A 27,519-nucleotide genomic window follows, 5' to 3' on the forward strand; every position below is an offset into this window, starting at 1 on the left:
AATTTCTTCACAGAAAAGGTAACTGGGCATTGGAATGGTCTGCTCAGGGAGGTGGTGTAATCACCATCCCTGGAGTGTTCAAGAAACACCTGGACATGGCACTCAGTGCTGCGGTCTGCTTGACTTGGGGTGTTCAGTCAAAGATTGGATTTGAGGATCTTGGAGTTTTCTTCCAGCCCTAATGATCCTGTGATTCTGTGAGTAGGAGTCAAGGGTGGGGAGGTGTAAAGTTGTGTCCTGTATGTTTTGTGTGTCTTGTGATGTCAAAGTGTGTTGTAGGTGCAGCATTTTGGGGGTGTATGCCAAGCTGTCTGTTGTGGGTTGTGTCTGTTCTGCACATGGCTGCCACATTACTTCATATTGCACAAGACCCCAGAAATTAACACCCAAAAAGCCAAAATTGGATGAATTCTGCCATGTTTCGCCCCCAAACCCTTCAGATTCCTTGCAACTATGGGAACAGTGCAGGTGATGGCAACATAACTGTGATGACATCACCATGGGTGCAGTGACAATGACAAGGACATAGACACTGCAATGTCTTAGCTGCAATTTTATTACTCTTGTAGAGGTTGGCATGATCTTGACCTGCACAGTATTGATGGTAACAGTGGCAGTGGTGATGTCCGTCTGGCCTACTCCACTCAATTCACCTAGAGGAGATATCAACAGCCCAGGAGCAAGAGCCACTTTCCACCCAAATCCCCAATGCCCCCCAAAAATCCCAATATTCCCTCCAGAAATCCAAATTTTCCTTGCAAATTATTCCATAATATTCCCACCTTTCCCCAAATACCCGATTTTCTCCAGTTCTTAATTTGCCCCTAAATTCTCAATATTCCAACCAAGATTCCCACTGTTCCCCCCAGGTTCCTAATATTCCCCAACAAATCCTGTCTTCCCCTAAATTCACAGTGGTCTTCCCACACAAATTGTTGCTGCAAATTCCCACTTTTCCCCCCTCACTCCTGAATTTACCCCCCAATTTCCCACTTTTCCTCAGAATTTCCAATTTTCTCCTCCAACTTACAACCAGCAGTTGTTATTCATCTGGGGAGGATCCACAACTGTCACCTGGAAGTCATCCACCCGAAAGACCCAGCGTCCTGGGACCTTGACGTTGGAGGTGGTGGTGATGTTGATGATGGCATCAGTTTGGGATCCAGGAATGTTGTAGAAGTTGGTGTCATCACCACTATTGAATCCTGCCTGAAAAATTGAGGGGGGGAATCTAGAGGGCTGACCCCACCAAAAGTGGTAGTGGGCCTCCAAAATGATTTTAGGATGTGAACATATTTGGTATCACCCAAAAATTTTATGGAGCAATGCATGACCCTCACTATCACAATCATCATCTCCAGAAGAAGGGTGGACAACCTCCTGTCTTCTTCTTCTTCTTCTTCTTCATCATCATCATCATCATCATCATCATCATCATCATCATCATCATCATTTCCAATAGCTGGGATGGGCCAACCTGTGACCTTCATCATTATCTCCAGAAGCTGGGACAGGACAACTTGACCTTCCCAAAAATGTTGTGGGCCAATCCTGGACCTTCATCATCATCATCATCATCATCCCCAGGAAGTGGAATGGGCCAATCCCTGACCTTCATCATCATCATCATCCTCAGAACATGGGATGGGACAACCTCCCCCTCCTCCTCCACCCTCCCCACCTACATGTGCTGGGATCCCTCCAAGTCCAGTTTCAGCGTCCCCATCACTTGCTGCCCCCGTGGTCCATTGGATGTCCCAGTAGTTGAAGATGACGTAGGACATCTTGGAGTCAGTGGTCAGCACAGCCTGGAAGGTGTTGCCCTATGGAGAAAGGTCACAGAGGTCAAGGATGAGTCATAAAGGTCATGGATGGGTTCTGGACGTCAAAGATAGGTTGGTCAAAGAGGCAGCCAAGTGGGTCAACAAGAGCCAATGAGTGACCTTCATGCTCCATGGACTATGGACCTCACCTTTTCAGAGGTGGAGTCATAGTAGGCCACATGGTCCCAGGTGGCCACTAAGGCCCAGGTGGCAGTGAAGGGGTTTTTGGGGAAGTACTGGGTGATGTCCTGGCTGATGTCCTTCAGCAGCGCCAGGTCGGTGGTCTGGCGGTAGAAGATGTCCCCTCCCAGCACGTTATCCACATCTGCCCAGTACGGAGCCACAAAAGGGTGCCCATCCACCAGAGGGAAGGGGTCAGGGGTGTATTGTCTGACGGGCTCATCAAAGGAGATCACCCCATTGTTGTTCACCTGGAGGTGACAGCAGGAGAGGGCGGGTGCAACACCTTGACTTGGGTTGTGGATCCTCAAGATGGACTCTACAAGCACGCCAAAAAACCACCACCCACAGGGATGCCCCAACACTTATCAACACCCCAAGACCCACTGCCCACAGGTTCCCCCAAGACCAACCAACCATAGGAACCCTCATCCACAGGACCCCCCAACACCCAAATTAGCCCTCAAGATCCATCAGCCTCCCAAGACACACAACCCACGGGACTCCCCAAACATCAGATTCACAGAACCCCCTAACAGCAACCACTTCCTGGACCCTGCTGAGACCCACGACCCACAGGACCCTACAACAACCACCAATCCCCTGAGGACCCACTTCTCAAGGACCCTTCCAAAATCCACCACCCGTGTGATCCAACAATGCCCACCAGCACACCCCAAGATCCACCCCACATGGGACCACCCACCAGCCATATGACCACAAAGGACCACACCATCATCCACCATCCTCAGAACCCCCCAAACCCCTCCAACTCCCCCAATACCACTAACCCCATCAAGATCCCCCACCCATGTGAAGATGTTTTGGTGTCCAAGGATAAAACCCACTATGAACTCAAGAAGGGTTGATTCTGGGGGGACACACACACACAGAGACACTCATCCACACACACCACGGAAAAATTAGGTAGAAATGGAGGGAAAACTTGGAAAATTTGAGGAAATTCTCAAAAATATGGAGTTTGGGGTAACCTACGAACACAGTTTGGTAGGTTTTGCCATAGAAGGTGAAGGGAACGGAGAGGGAGATTGCCTCAGATGTCCCATCATCGTGTTTGGGGTTGGTTTCATCCCCCTGGTGTGGTCCGTAGGGATAGAGCAGGGATCCTGAGGAAAAATCAGGTTTTGGGAACTGCCTCCAAATTCCCACCCAACTACATGGATTTTGGGGTGTAACTCAGTAAATTTGGGGTTCCCATGGTCCTGATTACCTAAAAATGGATGTGTCTTCACCTGGGTTTTCATGGTGACACTGGGGTGAAAGGGAATGACCCCAGTGGAATTACATGCGGATTACACATGGATTTTGGGAGAATAGTGGGAAAATTATATGATGTGGGTGGGAGAAAGTTTTATTTAGGTGGAAATACAGAGTTTTTAGGGCCTCCTAAATTCCTAAAGCCTCCAAAATTCACCTTTTTCAGATGAGGTTTTGGTGTCAACCATGGAACCTGGAGAAGAAATAGGAGGGGAAATGAGTTGATCAATCATTTTTCCAACAGGGATGAAAACTACAACACTTTTTCAGAAACAAACATTTACCTAAAATCAGGAGGAAGAAAACACTAGAGGGTGACATCCTTGACCGTAAAATAACTAAAAAACAGGAAAACTTGGAAAAAATAAATACAATCAATTCTGTAAATATCTATAAATACATCCAAACAGGCAAACCAAAAACTCTCCCCAAAAGAGATGGTGCAGTAAAATTTCCAGAGGCAAATAAAATACACATTAAAACACCAAACACATACTTTTCCCAGGATTTTTTTGTGGAGGGCTATGTGTATGTATTTTACCATTTTTTAAAAGAATTGAAGTATTTGAAAAGTTGGCTTTATAATTTAATTATAGTACATTTTAAATTATCAATATAATTTAATTAAGGAGATTTTAAAATTTGATTTAATTTACTATGACTGAATTTTATTTGAAAATTTTATTTAAGTGAACATTATTTAATTTCATTTCAATTTTTAATTCCAAATGCATTGCCTTTTTATTTAATGGAGTTTTTGGATGAATGCTATTTTTATCTTCCAAATTTTTTTGGTTCTTTATTTAATTTTTATTTCATTAAATCTTCAGTTTTTGCTATTTGTGTGAATGCATTGAAGAAGTTTTTCCTTTCTATGCCCAAATTCAGGATTTTTTTGAATAAAATTAGGATTATTTATATTTTTCCATGCATTTTAAAGTCATTTAAAGGCACAAAACTTCCTTAAATGCATAAAAAAATCAGGCTTTTAAAGAGAGAATATTCCAAGGACTGACCAAAATCCCACCAGAATAAAAATTCTCTCACCTTGATTTCTATGAAGTGAAGAACTGCAGCCTGAAAATGAGCTCAAACACCCTCAAATACTGGCTTTTGCCTCGTCCTGCTCTTTTTTTTTGATCAAAACAAAAAAAAACCCAGAAACATGTAATTTGGCAGCTTTCCACCCATCCAATCTCTCTGAGCTCTCCCAGGATTCTTTAGAAATGGATATTTAATGACGTGTTGGGGGTTTGGGGCTCCTCCAGATGTAATTTTTCTAAGCACAGTGAAGATTTTTTTTTAAATAATTTTGGGGTTCTGGAGACACCTCTGGATCCCTCCTCACCCTATGTGGGGTTTTTGCCCCTTTCCAAACTTTCAACGTTCATCCCCTGATTTAATTTTTTTAAACAAAAATAGTCCTTTAAAATTATTTTTAATTCTAGATCTCTTATGTCCCTTTTTATTATCAGGAAAAATTAGACTATTCCTGTTTCTTTGGGATTTTGAGGACTTGTTTTTGATATTGAGAGGCTAAAACAATCTTTATCATGTACTTTGGTCTTTTTTTTTCCAGGAAGATAAAAAGAAATCCTTATACACTGGAATGCTACTTTTTGGAGAAAAAAAAATAACCCTTTAAACCACCATAATTTTTAGTGTTGTTTCTGTTTTTCTTCTAAAAAGAGGTTAATCTCTCTGTTTTAAGGGATTTTTTAAAGGGAAAAAATCTCTTATCATCTTTATTTTAAGGAAAAAATCTTGTTCCTTATCTACCTGGCATTTTAAGAGTATATTTTGCATGAAAATATTTTATTATGTCTCTCCCTTTTTTTTTCTTATTTTTCTAAAGGAAAACCCCTTCATTTGTTTGCATTTTAAGAAACTTCATTTTTTCCCAGTTCCAGACGGGTTCTTAAAAGCTCTTTAAAGTTGATTTTTTGTTAATTTGTGTTATTTTTTTCTTTGTTTAGTTTTGTTTTGTTTTTTGTCCAGAGCTGGGCTTGGACTTTTCCAGTATTCTCAGCTGGGACTTCTCTCATTAATTTTGGGAAAAAAACCAGACAGAATTGGGTCTGTCTCCCTGGAGACAGTCGATGGGCATTGAGGGGGAGCAAGGATGCTAAGGAATTCACTGGATTTTTGGAGGGGCTCCCTGGAGGAGAGTCAGCTGGGATGTCCCTGTGCATTCCTCTCACCCATGTGTCTCTCACACCTTTTGTGGGAACCCGTCAGTGGCAAGATTCACCTCCCCATTCCTAAATTCTCCAGAATTCTGGGGTCAGTTTCTCCACCCACCCCTTTCCAGCTGGGTGTGATCAATGGTCAGAGTTTAATGCTTGCCCAAACTCCCCAGCTTCACTCAGCCCTTGCCCTGTAAACATCTCCAGAACATTCCTGCAAGGAATAAAATTCTGTGTGATTTTGTTGGAGAGAGAAAACATCGGTAAAAATCTGCCAGGCCCTTGCAGGGAGAGGCAGCAGAATTCCAGGGAAAGGTTAATGCTAGCAGACACTTGGTGTTGTCACTGCTTTCAGTGTCTTTCACTCCTTTCAGATGGCGTGAAATTTTCCTTGTAACCTATGAGTGAATCATGGAGAGGTTTGTTTGGTTCGGGAATGGTTTGTTCTATTTTCCTCCCTGATTTAAGACTTTATCACAATGCATGGCCTTTATCTGTGCTGCTAATGCTGGGATGAACTGCAAAATTGTGCTAGCCAGATGTGTTGCTAAATGATGGGTTTAAAGCTATTTGCATTAGCTTCTTCTTCTGTGGGGATATGAATAGTGAATGGATCATACCCATTCTGATTAGTGTTAAATATTGGTTTTCCTTTTCTCTAGACTGGACTGAACTTTCAGTTCAGGTAAGAGATTTACATATGTAGTTTGAATTAAAATAACTATTTTCTTCTGAAATTCATTTGCTTCTTTCTGTCCACTGTGAGAAACCACTTAGCTAGCCTCCTAGACACAGCTGCCGGAGAAAGGCACAATGTGGAGTCATGTCTTTCAAAACTACCCAAAATTCTGGATGGATCCCTTGCTGAGTATCCAACTTCTAGCTCCTGGAGAAGGCTGTCAAATGGCACAAATTCTGTCTGCTTGGAAAACTGGCTGTTTAAACACCAGAAAGCAGGAGTCTGGATTCAAATTAAACCTGGGCCTTAGAACATGGTGCTGTGAATATTTGTTGCTGCGCTTGGCCTCATGAGGATGTTGCTATTGTTGTTATCTCATACAACTGGAACCAGCAAGAGTTACTACAAAGAGAACACCCTTCCCTACCTCTTGCCTCTGGTACAGATCACAGAACAGATTTAAGCCTCACTCTCCTCTGCCTCAGCAGCTGTGACCCTTAACACAGTAAGTTCTTTATTTTTCTGGTTGGAGGCGAGGAGTTGACACATTAGCCACATTTTCTTTCTGGAACCTTCACTCCACTGGATTCCAGCACGGTGGCCTCTGTCACCTTCCCCCAAAGTCTCCGGGAAGAGTTTGGAGGGGAGGTGCACAGGGCTGTAGTGAAACCCTGGTTTCACTGGTCCAGTGCAGGACGTAGTGAAACACTGATCTGATCGGATCTGATCTGATGAGGCAGCTCCTGTGTTTCCGTTCCTGTTGTGCTAATGATCTCTGCAGGCCGCTGGAAAAAGTGCTGCCTGAAGGACTGTCTGTCCTGCCCAAGGGCAGCCTTGGTCTGGACAGGAAAGCAGGCATGGTATGCTTTAACCAGGGGCCCCAGAGTCTGACAAGGACAGCCTGACCCCATTAGGGGTGACGATGCCATCAGTCACTGCTGCAGACACCTGCCTGCTGCCAAGGCTCCTGGCTGGTGCACCCAGCCAGATCACCTGGCTGGTCGCTGGATGCTGCTTCTCTCTGCTTGACTCCTTCAGGAAACCTGCTGGGGATGCCAGCAAGTTTTCTAAGAAGACCCTGCGAGCCCCAGTGCTGCAGCACAGCTCCCACTCGTTGCTCTGCAGCAACAGGAGGTCAGTGATGGTTTAATGTTGCACAGGGTTTATTGCATTAATATCTATCAGTTCAAGTTTGTAGTGAAAGTTCCTGCGTCCGCTCTCTGCTGGTGTCACTGTTTGCTTTTAAATCCCCGTGCTTTAATTTCTTGTGCCCCTTAATTAGTATAGAAAGAGACTGGGAACACCTCATTGGTTGACACTTGGGTTTCATTTATCATTAGTTGCATTAAATCTTTTTGCAGTGAGCCTTTGGAAAGAGAAGGAAATACAAAGAGACACACAAAGAAGCTCATTTACAGCTTTGCAATAAAAATCCGAGCACACATAATTAAATTTGTAATTCAACTGCCTTGTCATACTTTAGAAAATGAAAAACAAGGAATAATCTATTTTAAATGGGCTTGTGTGTGACTGCTCCATCAAAATTAGCATTCTTTTTTGTTCCCAAAGGCTCATTTAAAAAAAAAATTACCCATAAAATGAGAAAGAGTACATTTTTACTGCTAAAAATTTGTTACAGCTATAACTCAGATTTTAAATAGAACATAAAATTTCAAAAATTCCACTTACATTCCCTTACTTATTTTAAGAAATAACAATTTCCAATGCCAAAAACAGTTTTAAAAAGTAAAGTAATATATTTTTCTTTTTTAAACTGAAATTGACATAATTTACAATAACTCAGTTTATTTTAATGTTCATTTGATTTCAAAGATTTAAGATTTTAAACTACAGATTTCTTGACAAAAAAATCCAACTTTAAATTAGCAAAGGGTTTTAAAAGGTGCAAAAATATCTTCATCAGAACTCAGTTCTACAGTACCTGTAACAGATGGAAGGCTTTGAGCATAGCCTGATATTGACAGTAGTTCCACTTTCCCATGCATGTGTGGCTTTACATGCAACCATTTCACTCCTGGATCTGAATCACCTGCAAACCAGTCATGGAACAAAGCCGGTTTATCAACAGAACACAACACTTTATGATAAATTTCAAGTATTTACCAGGCATTTATCTGTGACTGAATTATATTTGTATTAGGGTGCATCTGTGTATCGTGGTGTGAATTAACAATCTGCCAAGATGACAGCTGTACCATGGCCTGGAAAGTGGACCAACACTGCATTAGAAAGGAATTTTATTTGTTGCCAGCAGTTTCCAGCTACAGTCAAAAATAAGAAGCTCAAATTACACAGCTAACTTATTCCGAGAAGATATTTATTTTGATCAGACCGTAGCTTCCTTTTGTGATGACATTGAACACAATGCACTCATGCTTTCTACAACCCAGGAAAGCCTAAGAACAGAGAGGTAAAGAACATTTTATCAAAAAAAAAATCATGTTGACCATTGACCATTTAAGATTCACAATGGGTTAGAAATATCATTATCAGAAGAGCTGTTTTTTTTTCTCTAAGTATTGACTAGATCTGGTTGAAAAAAAAGCTTTGAACTGGAAAATTTTGTGGGAGAGAACTTCAGTGTACTCCAGAAAACAGATGGAGAAGGTAATGGATGATATATATCCTCATTCCTCTTTTTTCTATTTTTCTACCTGGCAGGCAATTGGATCTGCTTAACTGTGACTCATACAACCCTCTTGTTGCTGCTTTATGCATTATTTGTGCTACTGGTTTACTTCCCATAGCCAATCAGCAGGCTTTGAACTGGGACTGAGGTTTAATTGGACCTGTGTACAATTAAGAGAAACAAGTAGATTCACCTTTTTTTAATGAGGGAGGGGCTCTACATAGCTGCCAGGGTGTCTGGCCACTAAGATCTCCAATGAAATTAAACATGATATTCAGTAAACTCAGGATTCAGAAAGCTAGATTTCTTAAGTTTTGTGCAGATGTTTTACAGGATTTAGAACAGTAGATCATGTGTGAGTGTGTAGTTTTGGCCTTGAACTTCTTTTCTGACTGCTTAGCCCTAACACAAATCCTCTAATTCTCTTGCAGAGAAAAATGTCTCTGTTCTCTGTATGCAGCTCATGAAAATGAGGAGAAAGGAAAAAAAAGGCTTAAAACTTTGTGCTGTCTCAAGTGACAAGAACACCTATGACAATGATTAAGTGCCACCTTAAGGGATGTTCCCTGTCAGAACCAAACTCTGCCTATCCTGCAGCGGCAGGAATTTGGTTACAAAAGCGTGCATGTCCTTGTCCTCCATGAAATGTTAAAGACCAGCTTTAATTTTAACATCAACACGACAGATAATCTCATGTATCTTTTATAATAAGTCCTTTTACATCTGGTGTCTTTCTTTACTCTTACTGACAGATTCCTGTGTTCAACACACTGTTCAGTTTTGACTCATGACACGGTAAAATGCTTCCAGAAGGGTGCTGCTCTCTTCTACCCTCAAAATAGCCTCTGCCTTCCTCAGGTGATTACTGTCACCTTGTTTTGAATTTCCTTGAAAGTTCAGGTGCCCAGAAACTCTTGCGGTCAGCTAATTCTCAGAGTGACTTCCCATACTGACAGAGGCAGTCTGTCTGTATACAGCTGAGCCAAAGGTAGCAAAGGTGAGTCAAAAGTGCAGAGGGAGATCTCTCTGAGGCATTAAAATTCTGAGAAAAAATTTAAAAACACCCGGTTCAGAACATCTGTGCCATCCATGACTGTTAAATAAAGAGTAATGCTCCTGCACTGAACTGGGCTGGGGTGGAGACTTCTTCCTGACAATACATACTGGGCTGTGTTTCAGATTTGGGACCAAAAGAGCATGGACAACACACAGGTGATTTATTTTATTGCTGAACACTGTTTGCACAGTATCTACACGTCCTTTGCTTCTCTGTGCTCTCTCTGGGAGCAGGTGGGGTTTGGAAAAGTGATGGGGTTTGGCACAGCTGGAACTCAAAGTGACTCAAAGCAATATTCTGTATCATCCAGGGTCATGCTCAGTGGTAAAACTGCAGGAGGTAGAGAGGAACTCTCCACAAAGTAGCCAGTTCTTGGAGACTGTCGGGTGTTTGCTGGTGGGAGGTGAGTGGGTGACTGACTTAGCATAATTTATCTTTTTATTTTTTTACTCCATTCTCATTTATTAGATGAACCCATGAGATTCTCATGCTTTTTCCCTAGTGATTCTCTTCCCCACCGCTCTGGCAGAGACAGAGCAAGCAAATAACTGTTTACCCTACAGGGGACTTACCCAAATGAAACAGAACGAAGAAAGACCTTTTTCCATTAAAAATTCTGAGGGAAATAAAGGCCAAGAGAGGAGTACTGGTGTGAATACAGAAACATTTCTCAGCTGTGCTTGATGTTGGTAGCTCCACCAAAAACTTTTGGAATTTGCCTTCTGTTTTGGGCAATAGAATTTTGGCCTGGTTGTAACACCACTATTCCAGGCTTGACAAGCAATATAACTAGGCATTTATCTGTAATTGTTGACTTTCTATAGGCAGTGTGGTACTCTCCAATTATCTGTTTTGGGAAATTATGGATATGGCTTAAGTCAAGCCAAAATTGTGCTGACCAGAAGTAACACATGGATCTGTGTACATTAGCATGCACTGTAGAGCAAAAGGAGGAGATCTGCACAACAGAACATTCAGGGCTGACATTCACATTGCACAGATTCAGGGTGTTCTATTTAGATAACTTTAGGCTGGTCCTGTGGACTGAAAGGCTTCAGGAGGTGAAGCATTTTAAGAGTCTGGATGTCAGGGTTTAGTTAAGCCTTTTCCACAAAAAAGCCCATCATCATGAAAGGACTCCATGACATGAGTGAGTGTGTCATGCATGGATATGATTGGGAAATTCACTCTTGAGCTCAGTTGATGGGATAATACAGCTGTGTTATTCATAAGGAGATAGGCAGTTCCAAAAAATTATGTTACTTTCTTCTGAAGCCACAAGTAATATTGGTTTTTTCACTAAAATTTTAATTAAGGCTCAAAACATGCAAGCTGTAGTGTATTGCAATTGATTTTAAGAATGCATGAGGATCTACAGTAATGGACAGCAGCTTTTTTGTCTGGGGTGAGACCTGTGGTCTTTGCATAGGTCCTGCCTTCCTGCCACCTGACATTTGGGAGACATTACTTTCAAGAGTTCTAAAACGGCTAGCCAAGTTTACCAAGCTCACTTGCGTTTCTCTGCTGTTATGTTTTTGCTGTGTTCCTGTTGAGGGAAGGGCTGTTGGAAAGCAATGAAGTGATCCTGCATCCAGGCGAGGGTGCTGCAGGGCAGAACACAGCGGTTCTAACCATGGTTTCCAGGGTGACTGCTGGAAGTGATTTCTAGGTGATCCAGCTGGACAGTGTTCTCCTAAGCAAACAGCAGGATTCAGCTGTGAACATCCAGGCTAAAGTCACTGCGCTGTACTTCAGTGAGATGAAATGTTTGTGGTCACTGGGAACTGCTGGCAGAACACATCTGGGATTAGTAGCTTGAGAAAACAGAAAGCGCACAGGGACTATTATTATTATTATTATTATTATTATTATTATTATTATTATTATTATTATTTACTTGTGTAGAATGTCTGAGAAAGAATTTAAATAAAGAACTTGTGCTGATATCTCCTTGGCTTTTTCTTTGTTAAATCTATCAGTTTCCAGGTCCTGGAGGATGTGAGGCAGTGCCAGAGAACACGGCCTTGTCTCAGAGCTCTCTAGTTATCACAGGTAAGGGAATTGAGTCACCAAGTTCCTCTTACAGTGCCATCAATACAATGATGAAAATAGCCCTTTGGTGAGTAAAATAACATTTTTCATAGAGTTTGGGCCAAAAAAAATTTTTTTTTCAGATCTCTGCAAGAATAGGCAGGTTTTGACCACCAGTTTACAATGTGACAAAGCAACCAGAGGTAACGTCAGAGTCTCTGGAAGTGACACCAGTCTGTAAATGTGAGTGTCCAACTAGAGCTGGCAGACACCCCTTGGAACCCTACAGAGATCCCAGTCCTAAAACATGCAACTTTTGCAGGGTGGGACATCCCACCCTTCTGTGAAGGCAGCAGGGTCTCACAGAGTCAGAGTCAGCCTCAGCACCTACTGATGTCCACCTATTTTCAGTGTCACTCCTCTAATAGGTATTAATTATTTCTGTGTACAGCTCTTTCAGTAGTTACCATAGAGTTATTCCATTTTACAAATGGCGGAGGAGGTTAATGACCTGGAATCTCACAAGCACTGTATCATAATTATGTCAGTCATTAAACCTCTAATGGTATGTTTAAAATATTGGAGAGGCAAAAGCTCGTCTTGTTCTCTCATGCTCCAAGCTGCCTTGTGCAATTTTATATTTGCTGAACTCAGGAGAGGCCAAGGATGTTAAACTCCATATAGAAATTAGGCTGGCAGATCAGTGGTGTGTTTCATCCAATCTCTCGCCTCTGAAATTAGTTACATTTGTAGGCAGAATTATTGTGATGTCTAAAGAGTGGCCCGGCTGGTGAGCAAGGACATGCTGGCTCCATTCTCCCTGGTCAGTGGTCGGTTTCACACCTGTGGATGTGCCACTTCAGTCTTTTGTGTCTTTATTTCTTCTGCCAGGTACCTTCCTTAATGACTGCAATTGAATGAATTTCAGCACAGAGCTGTTAGGATCAGGGCAATGGTTTGCTGCTGTTATGCCAAAATTCCTTGCAAAGCCAGGGAGACCACGAGTTAGTGACCACTTGGAATGTTTCTGGTAGTGCAAAAGTGTTGTAATGCGGGCACCTGGATATATCCTTCATTTCAGCTTCATTTTAACACTACTGAATACATAGGTAAGTTTTCCCTGAATTTTATATTCAGTGGCAGTTCAAATCACGTCCTCAGCCACAGAAACTGAAGCTGCTGAGGAATCAGCCCAGTGGATTTCACATTTCTGTCAGCCTGCTAAAGGTTTTGGGTTTATCACAGATTTGAATTTTGAAATATCGATTTAAGAAAACCAAAACATAAGTAACATATATTTTCACTTGAACATTTCCTCTCAGTTTTTAAATTTCAGAAGCATAAAGAAGAAAATCTTCAGAACATGTATTGTTTGTCAACATGTGTGATGATATTTAAGTGGAAAAGTATTGTGATCTGGTATTTAAAGTAAACCAGATTTGTTCATTTATTTTTCACATTCTGTGGTTTCTTTATTTTTAATTAAATTTTAACTAAAAATTCTGTTTCCTCAGTAGCATTCAGCTGTGGTTGACAAAGGTAAGCCATATTTTTGTAGATTAAAAACCCAAATATTTTTTTTTAAAATAATGATTAAATATAATGTTCTAAATTAACAGATTATACTACATAAAGTGTTTTATTTAGTATAAATCTTATTTATACTATTATTTGAATAAATATTCAATTATTAAATAATTTTAAGCATACATTTCTTTGATCAGTGGGCTTGCTTGACATTTTCCCTAAAAAAATTCAAAAATCATTCTTGTAACTACACAAAAACACACTTATTGTCCTGAATAGCTTTATTATTACAATTGTTAGTTTAAAGTTTAAATTGATCATAAGTTTCTGAAAATTTGGGGACAAAACCTAAAAGTTCACTTATTTGAAGAGGGATAAAGAAAAAACAGACTTGTTTTGGGTTTTTTGTGGTTTTGTTTGTTTGTTTTTTTTTTTTTTAAAGTTATGAAAGAAAAGCTAAAGAACAGAATGCATTCATAAGCAATAGGGATGAAACACTGACAATGATACTACTGAAAGGCTCTTGCTAACAAGACCACTCCCAATACATAAATATGTTTTAAATGGCTTCTAGGTATTCCCATTAGTTGTAGATATCATTAGGAAAATAAAAAAGCCATAAATAAAGAAAAAAATTTGAACAGGTTTTTCGTATTTTGGGGGTTTTTTACAAATGTTACTAATTTATGTTTTCATGTAAAAACTTTTATTTCATATCTTGATTTTTTTATATGCTATATCAGAGGCTAGCTGCTGGTTTTCTTAGGAGAACACTGATTTTTTAAACAACAAAATAATAATTAAAAACAACAATAAAAGCTAAAAACTGTCATAAAAACTTGGTAACTTACCTGTTTTTCCCATTGTGATTCCTTTCCCAAACAATTACACACTTTGTGGTTTTATCATGATTTGAAAAAGAAAAAAAAAACACACACACACACACAAAAAAAGAAAAAGATAAAAAAAAAAGAAAAAAAATAGGCTTGGAGAAAATTCCTCTAACACTCTTCATCTTCATCACCTTTATTCATTCATTTTTACAAAGTGTTCTATGACTGAATTTCTGTGCACTCAAATGTTTGGTTAAAAAACTCTGCTGGTGTTAACAAAAACCAAAACCAACACAAAACAAATAAAAAAAAGGAGCACTTGGCATTTGGGGGTTTGTTGTCAGGTATTGTTAATGTTTGATTTTATCTATGTTAATCTGGAAGTTATGTGGCAAGGGCATAATGGGGGCACAATGAGATAAACATTATTATTTATCTCATTATTAAATTATTATTATTACTCAGATAAATACACTGAGTAACACTTGAATAATCCCCTGACTCATTTGATGATGTTTGGGGTTGGTTAGGTTTTGTGTGCTTTTTCTGTTTTTAGCATAAACTATTTAGGAAATCCCATTAAGGAGAAAAGTAGAATGATTGCTCTGAAACGTCAACTTTTCCTTTGGTGAAAAGACTATCTTGGGGGTCAGAAATGTAATCCAGCTCCTGTTTCACATGCCTTAGGAATCCTGTAGAATTATGAAATATTCTTATCTATTTTCCCTTAGTAATCAATCATAGCAAGCATGCACCACTGCATTGGTATTGGTATTTACGGTGCATCTAAATCTGCAAAAACACTGTGGTAAATCACATCTTCTTTATGTGCATAACAGTGATGTAATCTTGCTACTTAAATTTCACTTTGCTGAAACATCCCTGCCTTGGGTTGTTCCCTGAGCAGCATAATCAGCAAAAGTGGGGCTTTCTGTAAAGTAATTGATTAATTGACACAGTCAGAAATCTGCATCTTTCATAATGAACTGATAATTCCTTGAATGGGATGTGCCCTGTGCTTGTGAAATTTTCTGCAAGCATTTAATCAATACTGTGAGAATGAGTGGTGTGGTGTGTTGCTATTCTTCCTAATTCGTATATTTTTATTATCTATATGTTTTTCAGCTACACCTGATGGTGCAGGAATGAGGCCAAAATCTGGAGTTTTGTCAGCTTTTATTTTCCTTTCTTTCCACAGCTTCTCTATTTCCAGCTAGTCTTCTAAGGTGGTTTCACCTGTGTTTTTCTCGTCTTCTGCTTTTGTAGGCACAATGCTGAATCAATCTTATAACGGAATGAAAATGGTTTTTCCACAAATTACCAGAGTGCTCAGGAATTTTGAGTACTTTCCTGGTGAATAATGTAGCTGATTTGACAGTGAAAACTTGAACTACAACATCCCTTGATCAGAAGGCAAAAAATGTAAGCTCTTCTAGAAATATTACAGTGTGTTTCTTCCCCAAGGTTTTGTATTTTTTGCAGAGCTATGAGCAGGATTTATTTTGCAAGAGGGAACTAACCCTGGAATTTCTAACAAAAATTTCTTACAACTCTATTTTTTCAATGAATACCTGAGTGTTTCAGACCCATTAGAGGAAAATTTGCTGTTTGTCTCTGAAGAAGAAGAAATTCTCTTGGGCTGTAAAGTTAGGAATTCAGCTACTTGAGGGCATGGGTCTGCAATTTGCAATTAATAACTTTTTGGTAGTCATGATCAGTTTCATTTTATGCTTATAAAAACATGTGAGCTTTCAAATATAGTTTAACCTTCATTTTCCTTTTGGTGTATAGCTGTGTCTGAAGTTTATTGGCAAAGCTCTAACTGTAAATATTTGGCAACTGGCAATTTGCATTGCATAAGTTAATTACTTTCACTGTGTTATTTACACTCAGTAATGAGATACTTTTTAAAACTAATTAGATGCTCTTGTTTAGTTGCAAAAATCTTTTTTAAGGCATTTATAAGTCAATGTTCACTGCTTTTTCTATGTCATCCAGTATCAAAGAGGAGTCAAATCACCAATTTCTGTCCCCTGTAACTGAAACAGAAATATTTCCACTTTCTGTTCAGGGACTGGTTGTGTTACCCAGCTTCAGGCACATTGCTTAACCTTCACTTTAGTTTGGTGACAATTAAGAGGCTTCTGCTAAAGAAAATTGTAGGAAAAAAGGCACATTCAATTGTTTTTCTTAATTGACCAACACCAAGAAAGAAAACTCCTGTACACAAGGAGCTGTTTGCAAATGCAGCTTAGTCTGGTTTCAGAGAGCAGAAGGAATGACCTCTAGTACACTGTATAATTACCTTAATTTATTTCCATTCCTCAATTAAGACTGTGTCATTTCTTCATTTCTCACAGTTTTTGACATTTTTCTGTTCAATCTCATCTGAGGAAGAGTAATTTTTGTTCTATGTGTATTTTGATGACAGGTACACTCTAAATATTGGGATTTCTTCTTAGATTTGATAACTTCACATGCTTTTAATGTGAGTCGTTCTGCTGGATGTTTAATTAGAGGACATCAAAGAGGGTTATTTACATTTAATTCTGTAGTTAATGTTTGGCATTCTTAGTTTATGCCAGACTGACAATACAACATCCATGCTGTCTGGCATTAATTTAACTTGTAAATAATTTATGTAATTAATTTACTTGATAAGCCTCTCTGTCTCATTTTATGACTTTGTTCTCAACCAAGCTGGCGAAATCTAGCTGCACGGGTAAAGGGCTCAGCAAAAATAAAATATTTTGGAAGTTGTATCAGTGCCCCAAGGTGGGTGTGACAGGTGACACGTCTTGTCTGATGTTACAAAAAGCTTAACTGCTTGCAAAAAAAGTGTTAACCATGAGCACAAAAACAACTTCTAGGCTTGAATAATTAATATTCCTTAAAAAAGCTTATGGGGTATTATCCTAGACTTACTGACCCTTGAACCTGAGCTGGCATGGCCAGTCCTACATTGCCACATTCCCTCAGCCTCCCAAAGTCTCACAGCTCTGGTCTAAAGAGAAATTGTGTCAGGACCATCACGGGCTGCTCCACCAGGCAACAGAAGGTCAAGACACAGTCAAGAGGAAGTCTAGAGAAATAACTCATCTAATACGATGGCAAAAGAATTGCCAACTCAGTACCTTTTTGGCTTTTTCTCATTATTTAAATAGTGACATCCAGGAGAACTTGTTGCTCAGTCTGTTCTTTCTTTCATACAAAGGCTGGTGGTTTTTATGGTTATTAGGTACAGCCATTTTAAATCACTGTTGTGACCAAGTCTTTTTCCCTTTGCTCATTTGGTGCAGGGCAACATCCAGACTTTGAGACGACAGTAAAAGAGATTTTCTGGATAAAATTCTGATGGCAGGTTCAGCCTTTTTACAGAAAACCTTCCTGTCTCACTCTTGCTTCCAGCTCTCTGCTAGCTCATCCCGCTGAAAATGTATTTTGGGCTTCATTGTCCAGTGGAACCAGTTTTTGTGCAGGAGAGGTGTATGGAATGATTGAGATGGTAACAGCAGTTATTTCACAGGGATTTCCAAGTATCTTCCGATTATGTGAGGTACCTATGAACTCAGAGTATGCATTCTGCTGGAAGAACTCCAAACTAGTAAACCCTGGTTTACTCCAAACTAGTAAACTCCAACCTAGTCAATCTCTGCTCTAGCAGCCTCCCCAGCCCATCCCAACACTGGCTTCCAGGGTGAATAAGTCCAGCTGCAGAGCATCAGCCCTTTAGGAGAAAGGCTCAATGGAAACAAACACCTCAAACCCCCCTGTTTGATGTTCAGCCTTCCTCTTGAACTCCTCTGCAGACTTTGTCTGTGAATGTCAGAAGGAGATTGTGATGAGACAATACAGCAGGGTGGTAAAGTCCCATCAGGATTGATGACATCAAGGGGGGCCCCACACAATCCAAGCAGCAGCACTGCCCTGGATGGGCAAACCCCTGGAGATTATTTTGTGTGGGAATCAGAGAAAGCCCCTTTGCCCAGCTGCCATTGGCCCTCATGAACAAATACCCAAAGTGAGCCAATGACTTTGAAGATCTGATTCTTGCAGCAGGCTTCCACAGCACTGATCTCTGATGTTCCATAGTAGAGGCTTGGCTAACTGGCTGTCTGGAAAACCAGCAAGCCAGGAAAACTGAGAAGCTGGAAGGATGATACAGCTCAATTTCCTGCGAGGTTCAGGTGCCATCCAGTGAAGACCAGTAAGATCCTCCATAAGAGACTAAACAGCAAAGTAAGGGACTAAGGAGCTGCTGTTGGAAGATCCTTTTGTGAGGACTGAACTTCTGCCTCCTGCAAATAAGAAGGGTTATGTTCTCATGATAAAAAGGTGACTCCAAAGTGGAAAGTTGCCAGGTGAATGAAAGAAGGTTTTTTTGACAAAGCAGAAGTGAAGTATTTCAGCTCAAGTAATGATCAACTATTGCAAGTGTTTCCTGAGTTGTATTTTCAGCAAGTGTTACTGAGTTTAGATCCAGAACACTGTCACTGTCTCAGGCAAGAGCTTTCACTGCTCCCAGCATGTTGCTGCAAGGACTCTGTTTCAACCAGTCAATAACTTTTGAGGAAAGAGAATGGACAGGCACGAATGCAGCAATATTTCTGACAAACACTCGCTGCACAATCAAAGAATTTCAAAAGATTGGTTTTTCGATTGAAAAATATGATGGTATTTTCTAAGCAAAACATAGATTTAATATAAATATATGCTCCTGAATCTTTTGGGAAAAAGATTCTCTTCTTGTCTCTGGTCTGCAGTATTAAAGATTGGTGGAAAACTAAAAAAATTAGCACTTAGCTGTTTCCATGAAGAAATTTTTTCCTAAGGGATGCAGAAGAAAATTCCTCCTGCTCAGCTAAATATATGAAATTTGAACATATACAAAGAAATTACCAAATTATTCCTGCGAGGTAGTTAAGTGTTTTATGTAGGAAATTCATTTCTGTAACACATTGACAGCAGCTTATTGCTTGTTAATATAATTAAATGGCACTTGAGAGAGAATTAGCTGCATTGACTGCAGAGGAAAAATTTATTACCTGTAGCACAAGATGGGGAGGATTGCAGGTTGTTCAAGTATTGGTTACTTTGAATGGACTTGGGCTCAGTCTCTTTAAACTGTTACTAATGGAAATTTAGATTGCAGCTGTGTGAAATGAATCTATCGGACTTCTTTTAAAATTAATCTATTGGCCTTCTTTCTGCAATGTATAAGTTCTGTGCTAATTGGGTAATGGTTTCTTGTTACAACTCAATCTGCACAAGGGATATTCAGGAAATAGACAAAATGGGCAATCAGACAGGAAGAATGGGGGGTATTTTAACTGCAACAGCAAAAAAAACCACCCAAGCCAACAACAATGAAGTTTTGCCATGCCCAAGCACGCAACACTTACTGGCACGCAGGGGCTGCAGCCAGACTGGGGCCCCCCAGACTGGCGTCTCCCCAAAATGTCTCTGTCCTGCAGAAAATGTCCCCACAGAGCCCTGTCCTGCTGTGGTGTCATGGCTTTTTCAGCATTAAGCTGAGACGTCCCCAGGGATGTCCCCACAGCAAGCTGCAGCCAGCTGAGGGGTGCCTATCCATTCCCAGCATCCCAGCCCTTTCCAGAGCCACCCATGGCACTGTGTGTGACACTGCTGATCTCCAGCTGTGGAAGGTACCTGTGAAAGCAGGACAGAAGGTGTCTGAGTTCCTCCATGCTGCAGCTCAAGGGACTGATGAGCCCATGGTACCCTTTGGTGCAAAGCCACTTAACCAGGTTACACCAGCCAGAAGCACAAATCCTCATGTATATGCATCTTTCAGTCTGTTTTCCTTGAGGAACTCTTAATTTTATAAATCTTCCTCTTTGGACAGTTATGAACATAATTCTTCCTTCAGTCTTTCAAAATCCCGCTGAACAGACATAGCTTTTTCCACTCTGTCTTATTTCTTCCTCCTATCCCCATCTCCACCTGCTTTTCTTCATTATTCTCTTGTCATTTCACACAAGATTAATGATACTGGTGGGCCTGGAGTATTCTTGAAATAAATGGTTTCTTTTATAGTCCCATTCTAAGCATCATTTTGGATTTTAATCATTTGGGTTTTGCCTCTCAGCCCCCTCTGACAAAAAATCCCTCCTGGATATGTAGTGTGTGAAATTTGTGTGAAGCTGGAAGTCACTTCAGTGCTGTTTACCACTACTCATCAATAAAATAAGAAATAACTTTAAAAATCACCCAAGAAATATTTCTCTGTTGCTGTGATAAATGCTCAGTAGCTTCTCTGTATAAAATCAGACTCAGTGTGAATAGCAAGATTTCTTTTTTTTAAAGGGGGGAAAAATTCTGCTCCTGCAGAGAAGTTGGATTAGATGACCTCCAGTGGCCTCTACCAACCTTGTCCATTTTGTGTGATTTCATGAAAAGGAAATTTACGACATCATATTTTTAGAACTTTAGGGGGAAGAACCTGGGCAAAATTTTTCAGAAAAGTTAACAGAGAAAGAAGCAGGGTTATTCCTGGTCATGGAACCATTTTGAAAATTGTTTTTTTAGTGTTTTTTCTTTACTTTTCCTTTCTGAACAGGAAAAAAAAATCAAGACCCCTAAAATTCTTTTTAGGTAAGATAAAAAAATTGAAATAAATTAAGGACATTGAATTGAAACACAGAGGGACACACACCACTTTAATACATAAGAAGTGTTCAAAAGACTACCTGAGTAAAATCTGACAAAGGGCAAGATTAGAAACTGTACGTTCATGGGTTTCCTTTTACCTGTTCTGAGCTCATTAGTTCACCACACAGTTAACAGAAATTAGAATCCAGTTTCCTCTCACAGAGACCAAGTTTTTCCAGAGAGCAGACAAGGAATATCTTACTTTCTTTCCTTTCCAGGATGACAGAAGTCTTCAGTTAAACTCTGTGCTGCTCCAAATTATATTATCATCTCCAATTTGGGTTTATTCTTTGTCAGCACTTTACCTGGCTGGAGGTCAGCATTGCAAGAAGAGATGGATGTTTCAGTACCTTGTATGTCTCAGATCACCTTGCTCTCTGCCACTCTGCCTTTTGAATGGAGGGCATGCTAATTGATGACATTTTAGTCACAAACTCTGGTGATCAGACGTTCCTGCTGATACCAACTATTTTATCTGCCTTGGATGTGGCAGGACATGGAGACACCAACAAAGGATCAAGACCCTAATTTTTAAAATGGGCTTTGTACCAGGAGCAGAGTAACAGGAGAATGTTGTTGTTTAGAAAACGAGAATAGATGGTTGGTTTTCTTAATCATTTTGATGAAACAGACAAAATTTGTTGAAAAGTGAGGAAGGGAAGGGAAGGGAAGGGAAGGGAAGGGAAGGGAAGGGAAGGGAAGGGAAGGGAAGGGAAGGGAAGGGAAGGGAAGGGAAGGGAAGGGAAGGGAAGGGAAGGGAAGGGAAGGGAAGGGAAGGGAAGGGAAGGGAAGGGAAGGGAAGGGAAGGGAAGGGAAGGGAAGGGAAGGGAAGGGAAGGGAAGGGAAGGGAAGGGAAGGGAAGGGAAGGGAAGACTTTTTTACCTCAAATACAGACTAAGATTAGAGCAATCCTGGCATAAAGTAGCTCTAAGGAGTCTTTCTGCTGCCTCATGTTGAGACAAACTGTAAGGGTCAGGGAGAACACAGAGAGGAAGTGACCTGTAAAACCAACAGCTAAATGTGAAAACTGTCCTAAATGCTCCGCAGAAATACCCAGATATCAAAGTTCCTCCCTCCATTCCCTCTCCCTGACTCCCCATGTTGTCTTCACTTTCCTTGTTCATTGTCATGAAGTGCAAGTCACTTCTTGGGATCTCACAAGTCTATTGCAGCTGGTGAGACACCAAGCCCTGTTGTCAAAATCCTCAAAGCTTCAAAAGCCACCAAAAACCTCTTGCCATACTCCTGTGACATCATAAGACAGGTGTGCTTCAACTTGTCCATCCAAAATAGAAAAAAAATTTAGTAGTGTACTTTTAGTTATTAATCACATTGTAGAAGGGACAGCAAGTGTAACTTCACACTCTTTTTTATTTTCCAGTATATAAATCTACTAGTACTTTCACAAATCCAAGTAAGTCCCCTGTCTGGTTCCCTGTGATCTGCTGAAGGAATGCTGGCTGCCATTCCCTGACAAATAAAAACAATAATTAAGAAAGAGAGTGAAAACTTTCTAGAAAAGAATAATAATCCTTGAGAAATAGTAAAGACAGAAAATCTTCTCCAGCAGTACCAAGGTTTTCACATCATGGGCCCTGTGCTGTTAGACCCTATAAATCCACTAGCACCAACAGCCACAGAGTGATAGCTGTCATTCCTAGTTCCTTATTCTCTCTGTGAAGATGGAAGGGAAGGCATGCTGAAGAAAAATGAGAATCAGGTCCGACATGGCTACTGCCAGGCAGAAAATTCATCAAGAATGAACTCAATCAGGGAATTTCACTGCTAACAGGAGCTCTGCAGGCACTGTGGCACCAGCAAGAAGGAAACACACTTCCCTCTGAGGGGGCTGGTCAGTGAATGACCTGAGCAGGGACACAGCTTGCTCTGAGACACAATTTCCCTTCCCTGCTGGTAGATGCACAAGTGGCAGTGTCAGGGGAGCCCCAAGAAGGCAGAACTCGCTGCTAAGAGGATCTTCTGAGATGTCTCTGGAGGTGTTTCTCCATCATAGCTGCCACCTTGGCTAATGTTCTGCAGGCTCAACTGAGACACTCCTGGCACTTAGACTAAATAAATAAATAAATAAATAAAGTAAGTAAGTGAAAAAATTAAGCCAACAGAAAAAAATAAAGATTAGGGAAGAGCCCAAGTGTGAATACTGATCAAGGCACACACTTATGCATGCCAAGTGTGGTGTAGGTGAAGTATTTGCCCAGGTGTAGAAATGATTTCCAACTCATGTTTTTTACTGCCTGTTGCTTTGACTGGAGTATGAGTTTCACAAACTTGACAGAAATACTGAAATGAATTGTCTGATTTTGCCTGATACTTCTCCGTACTTGTCTGCAGCTGAGAGAATGAAGACTGACAGGTGACATCCTCATGGCCTGACCTGTTTTAACATCCCATCACAGAAATAAATCCTGTTTGTACCCCATAACCCACAGAGCTGTTTCTGTCTGAGGCTGACCACCATGCAAGGAATATGTCCAACCCTGTGTTCTTTGCTCAGTTGGCCTGTTGTGCAGGTGCACAGTCCAGCTCCTTCTGGGTTTTGTTTTCAAGGAAATCCCTTCCATGGTGGGCATGGCAAGATGGACTGAGGATCACATTTCTTCTAGTTTTCATGGTATTCATGCAAGTTCAGCCTGGCTGAAATGCAGTAGTAGCACTTCCATTCCTCCTAGGGCTATTCCATAGACCCTCAGAGAGAAAATGATTTGTGCATCACACTGGCCCATAATAATCACTGCCAAGTACCTCTGAGGGGACAGTTCCACCCAAGAATCTCCTCTTGCTGGTGTCTCTTTGTAGGAATGTGCGGAACAGGTGCAGCAATTCAGATTCACAGCCTGCCTGAATGTTCCAGTAAAGACAACTCATTCCATATGTTTTCTCATATGCTTCCTGTGTAAAATGTTAGTTGCAATGTGGTTTAGACTTCCTGAACTGTCCAACTAACACAAAATTGTCTCTGTCATAATACTGCTGAAAAAAATTCCAAATTTACTGCTTCCCTATGATTTTAGTTCACATAAATCTCTTAACTGAAGACTCATACTCATTTTGTAGAAATTCACCAATTCACCAACTACTGTATCAACTCAAAGAGCAGTTACGTGTCTGACAGCCTCACAGAGACTTTCTTAGGTACTCTAGCTGCAAAACCATGCCACCCTTTTTACAAAATACACCCATAAATACCCATCCAACCTGTAATTGAGCCTGCTGTGCTCAGTAGAGAACTATCACCAGACAGCTCTCACGGCAGACAAAAATAAGACAGTCAGTCTCACAACAGCAGACTTGTCTAGACTGAGCAAAATTACATGGACCAAAAAACAGCAAAAAATGTCAGGGTTATCAAACTCCCTTCATGCCCTGTTGTTCAATCCCCCTGTGCACACACAGTCACAAATGAGTTTCTGCTCACTTCAGAAGTCTGATTTACTCTTCAGTGTGGCTTAACAGTAATACATTGATAGCATCAACAAGATAAAAACAGAGAAAAACATAACTCCCACACCAACCAAAGCAACTCCTATTTTATAAATTAGAGCACTTGCTGACACAAACCCAGGCCTTTCAGAGGAGGTGGTAGGTTCATCATAGTTAAACCCAGGCTGCACTTTAAGCACGTGGCTGATAGAAATGGGTTTTTATGAGCTACTAGTCCTTACTTCTGCAATTTTTATATATTGTCTTTGCCCTAAGTGACCTATTTCTCACCATTTTTTCCCTCAAATTTGAAAAAATATCAATTGACCAAACAGTCTTTCACAGAATACCCCTTCCTGGGACACACAGCTTCAGTCCATCTCTGCAGCTGTGCTATTTTTTCCTGTAATTTGACTTTGAAGCTTTAATCTCTGGAAAATTACATCCAGTGTCTCCTGAATTGGTTGCATTATATTGCTTATTCCTACATTCATACATGGAAGCAGGAATTCCCAAACACCCAGGAAGGATGAGGCGGAGAGAGAGGAAGAAGAGCTGTGGTTTTCAGCAGAGATGTTGTCACCTTCACAGCCTCTGGCTGAGGCATGGACAAAGGCTGAGGGAGCAGCTACAAGAAAAACCATTTCCCCACAGTGTACACTGATGCTCAGACCCTGAAGTGGATTTGCAGAGTACTTGACTCTGAAGGGCTTCAAAATGCTTCTGGAAATGGAAACAATTTTTTTACACCTCTTTTTTTTTTTCAAGCAGAAAAATAGATTTTTTTTTTCTTTTCTTTTTTTATGTAGGTCTCATAAACCAGGAAAAGAAAACCTTCAGGAAAAAGACATGCTGACCAGTGAGTGGTCAAAACTATAAAGATCAGTTTTAAAGATCTTTCTCATGCCTCTTCACTAGAGGTATTGAAATAGGTCCAAGTATGTCACAAAGTCTCACTGATGCTGCTCTTACCAGCTGTGACTGGATATTAGAATAACCTATTGTAAATATAAAAACCATAGAGGTCAGAATGAAGGAACAGATCCTTGGGAGCCTGGTCCTGTTGAATCCACTGCTGTGGAAAGGCTCAAATGCAGAAATATCACAAGATTCACATCTCCTCCAGGGAAGTTTCCTTGCCTCTGCTGTGTCAGACCCTATCTGCTGTTGATCTTGTTGGTGCCACCAAGTACCCATTATACCTCTGCTCTTTCTCATGCAATAGACTGTGAAGTTTCCACAGCACTTCATTCTATGCTTAGATCCCAGTCACTGCCTGGTCTAACAAAAAGTTCAAAAGTTCGACTGAGCCCTGATTCGGTTACAATTCAGCTTCCAAAGAAAAGCAGCTTCTCCAAAAAAAAAAAAAAAACAAAAAAAACAAAAAAAACCCAAAACAAAACAAAAAAAACCAGGCTGCTCTTGGCTCTTGCTCTACATATTACATAGGTGCTTGCTGTTCTTCAAATGCATTTAATGATCCCATGCTATGTATGAAGAAAAATAAATGGTAAGTAAAAGCAGGCATGTTTTATTTGGCAGTTAAAAGATGCTCACCATTTAAAAGTGAATACAGTACTAGCTATCTGTGCAACGAAGTGAATTTATTGAGCAGAAAATGGTTTGCTTTATTCAGTAAATCTTTTTATGTATTTTTTTTTTATTTTTTTATTTTCAGCATTGAGTTGAGCTATTCTACACTGAATACAATTAAATATGAATTGTATCTGGAAGGACACCAGTTCTTTTTACTTTTTCAAATACACAGGAAGCAAATACTCAAGTCTCTGCTCTCATCTACATGTTGTGTATAATACATACACTTTTGCATCATTCCCATGAGAAATGTATCCACTTAACCAATGCTCCTCCTACAGTTTCAACTGCACATCTCTTGTTTCAGTTTCCAAAATTCAGATTATCTCCCCACTACCTATGGTGACTGTGTTTTTATAAAGCTTTCCCAAGGACCACTGAGAACCAACATTTTTGCATTTATTTGAAGACTCTCCTGCTGCTAACTTTGACCTAGAATAAGTGATATATCAGTTTCTACTATTATTGTATCTGAGCACCCTCTCTACATGTATTAAATGTTCCAGGGCTGTCTCTGGTCTTTGCCAGATATCTCACATTGTGAATAAATATCAGGCCAGACAGTTCTTGACAGTGTAAGCTTTTAGAATAAAAACAAAACATAAATAAACAGACAAAAAACTACCCCAAAACCTACATCACAACTTTGTTTAAGCCACATATTCAGTCTTTTTTAAAAGAAAAATCATAGAAGTACCTCTTACATTTGTTGACAAGTAAGATTCATTCCTTGCACATAGATATTAATTCTAATAATTTTTCAGCTGTCATTTTGTTTCCTGGATGTGCAAAGATAGAAGAAAAAGCAACATAACAGAACAAAACAAAACCATCTCAAAACCCCACAAAACCCAGCAGGAGTGTCATTTGAATTTTCTTTTTAAAAACAACATTGAACATGTTAGGTCAATTTGAAATATTTGAAGGGTCAGTCTTTTGAAGTTAAATTCCATTAACTACCACCTAGCAGAATTTCAGAAATTAAAAATTCTTTGAATAAAGAAAAAAAATAACATTCAGAAATAATTTTTAAGTTGCAATACTGTCCCCTAGGCAACTGAGAGGAAAAACCCAACAAATAGAAAAACTTTCGGAAAAAATAAGAAGATCAATTAGAGAGCAATTTTTTTTTTCACTGTGAATTATTAAGAATGAGGGAAAGCACTGTTTGACATTAGTTTAAAATTAGACTTTTCCAATTGCCAAGAAATTTCAAGGTCAGTACTTTTAAAAAAAAAAATCTTCATTTCTTAAATCCATGTTTTATTGTTGGAACATCTTCTGATAGCTAATCAAATTTCTAGCTTTTAATCCTCCCAGACATTCAAACTGTTAGTATCTCTCATCTTTTTATCTATGCTTTGGAACCCCTTAGTGTTTTTCTAAGCAAAATGCAGATACAGGGGGGGAAAAAAAAAGCAAATGGAGACATGGATAGTTTGTGATGTGTTTTATTATGGGTCTATCTTGCCTGTTTACTTAAAAGGGAGAGTTTAAATTAGTAATTCGAGCACTATCTTTATCCAGTATTTTCCGAGCTTTCAATTTCAGGAGTGAAGATTTCCT

At 39.9% G+C, this 27,519-nt stretch overlaps 1 protein-coding gene and 1 long non-coding RNA gene across 4 annotated transcripts; one reads left to right on the plus strand and one right to left on the minus strand.

Annotated features, from left to right (window-relative positions):
• Nucleotides 1-544: 544 nt before the first annotated feature.
• On the minus strand, nucleotides 545-4,405 carry LOC136288564 (sushi, nidogen and EGF-like domain-containing protein 1). 3 transcript variants are annotated; one of them, XM_066181905.1, is made up of 8 exons: nucleotides 4,329-4,405; nucleotides 3,566-3,635; nucleotides 3,439-3,474; nucleotides 3,000-3,130; nucleotides 1,973-2,254; nucleotides 1,686-1,823; nucleotides 1,031-1,209; nucleotides 545-653 (listed from the first exon to the last, which is right to left on the minus strand). In XM_066181905.1, the coding sequence occupies exons 2-8, from the start codon at nucleotides 3,600-3,602 to the stop codon at nucleotides 650-652; spliced, it is 807 nt and encodes a 268-aa protein (XP_066038002.1). In that variant the 5' UTR covers nucleotides 3,603-3,635; nucleotides 4,329-4,405; the 3' UTR covers nucleotides 545-649. The 3 variants fall into 3 exon arrangements, with proteins under 3 accessions (XP_066038002.1, XP_066038003.1, XP_066038004.1); XM_066181906.1 differs by having other exon boundaries at nucleotides 3,566-3,619; nucleotides 4,329-4,384; XM_066181907.1 differs by lacking the exon at nucleotides 3,566-3,635 and having other exon boundaries at nucleotides 4,329-4,363.
• An 8,484-nt stretch (nucleotides 4,406-12,889) lies between these two features.
• LOC136288959 (uncharacterized) lies at nucleotides 12,890-20,409 on the plus strand. Its single transcript, XR_010720674.1, has 3 exons — nucleotides 12,890-12,993; nucleotides 15,511-15,666; nucleotides 17,544-20,409. It is a non-coding gene; the product is annotated as an uncharacterized lncRNA (long non-coding RNA).
• The last annotated feature ends 7,110 nt before the right edge of the window (nucleotides 20,410-27,519 follow it).

The sequence above is a fragment of the Chamaea fasciata genome, unplaced genomic scaffold (genome assembly GCF_029207755.1).
Source record: "Chamaea fasciata isolate MVZ Bird 193981 ecotype frontalis unplaced genomic scaffold, bChaFas1.0.hap1 SCAF_4, whole genome shotgun sequence".
In the NCBI taxonomy this organism is placed as follows: Eukaryota; Metazoa; Chordata; class Aves; order Passeriformes; family Sylviidae; genus Chamaea; species Chamaea fasciata.

Bases quoted from the DNA above. Each gene is read 5' to 3' on its own strand.
- LOC136288564 (XM_066181905.1), bottom strand. From the start codon at position 3,602: ATGTCACCCTCTAGTGTTTTCTTCCTCCTGATTTTAG. The intron at 3,475-3,565 runs GTAAATGTTTGT...TTTCTTCTCCAG, and splicing joins TTTCTTCCTCCTGATTTTAG to GTTCCATGGTTGACACCAAA. The intron at 2,255-2,999 runs GTAGGTTACCCC...TGTCACCTCCAG, and splicing joins AAACCTACCAAACTGTGTTC to GTGAACAACAATGGGGTGAT.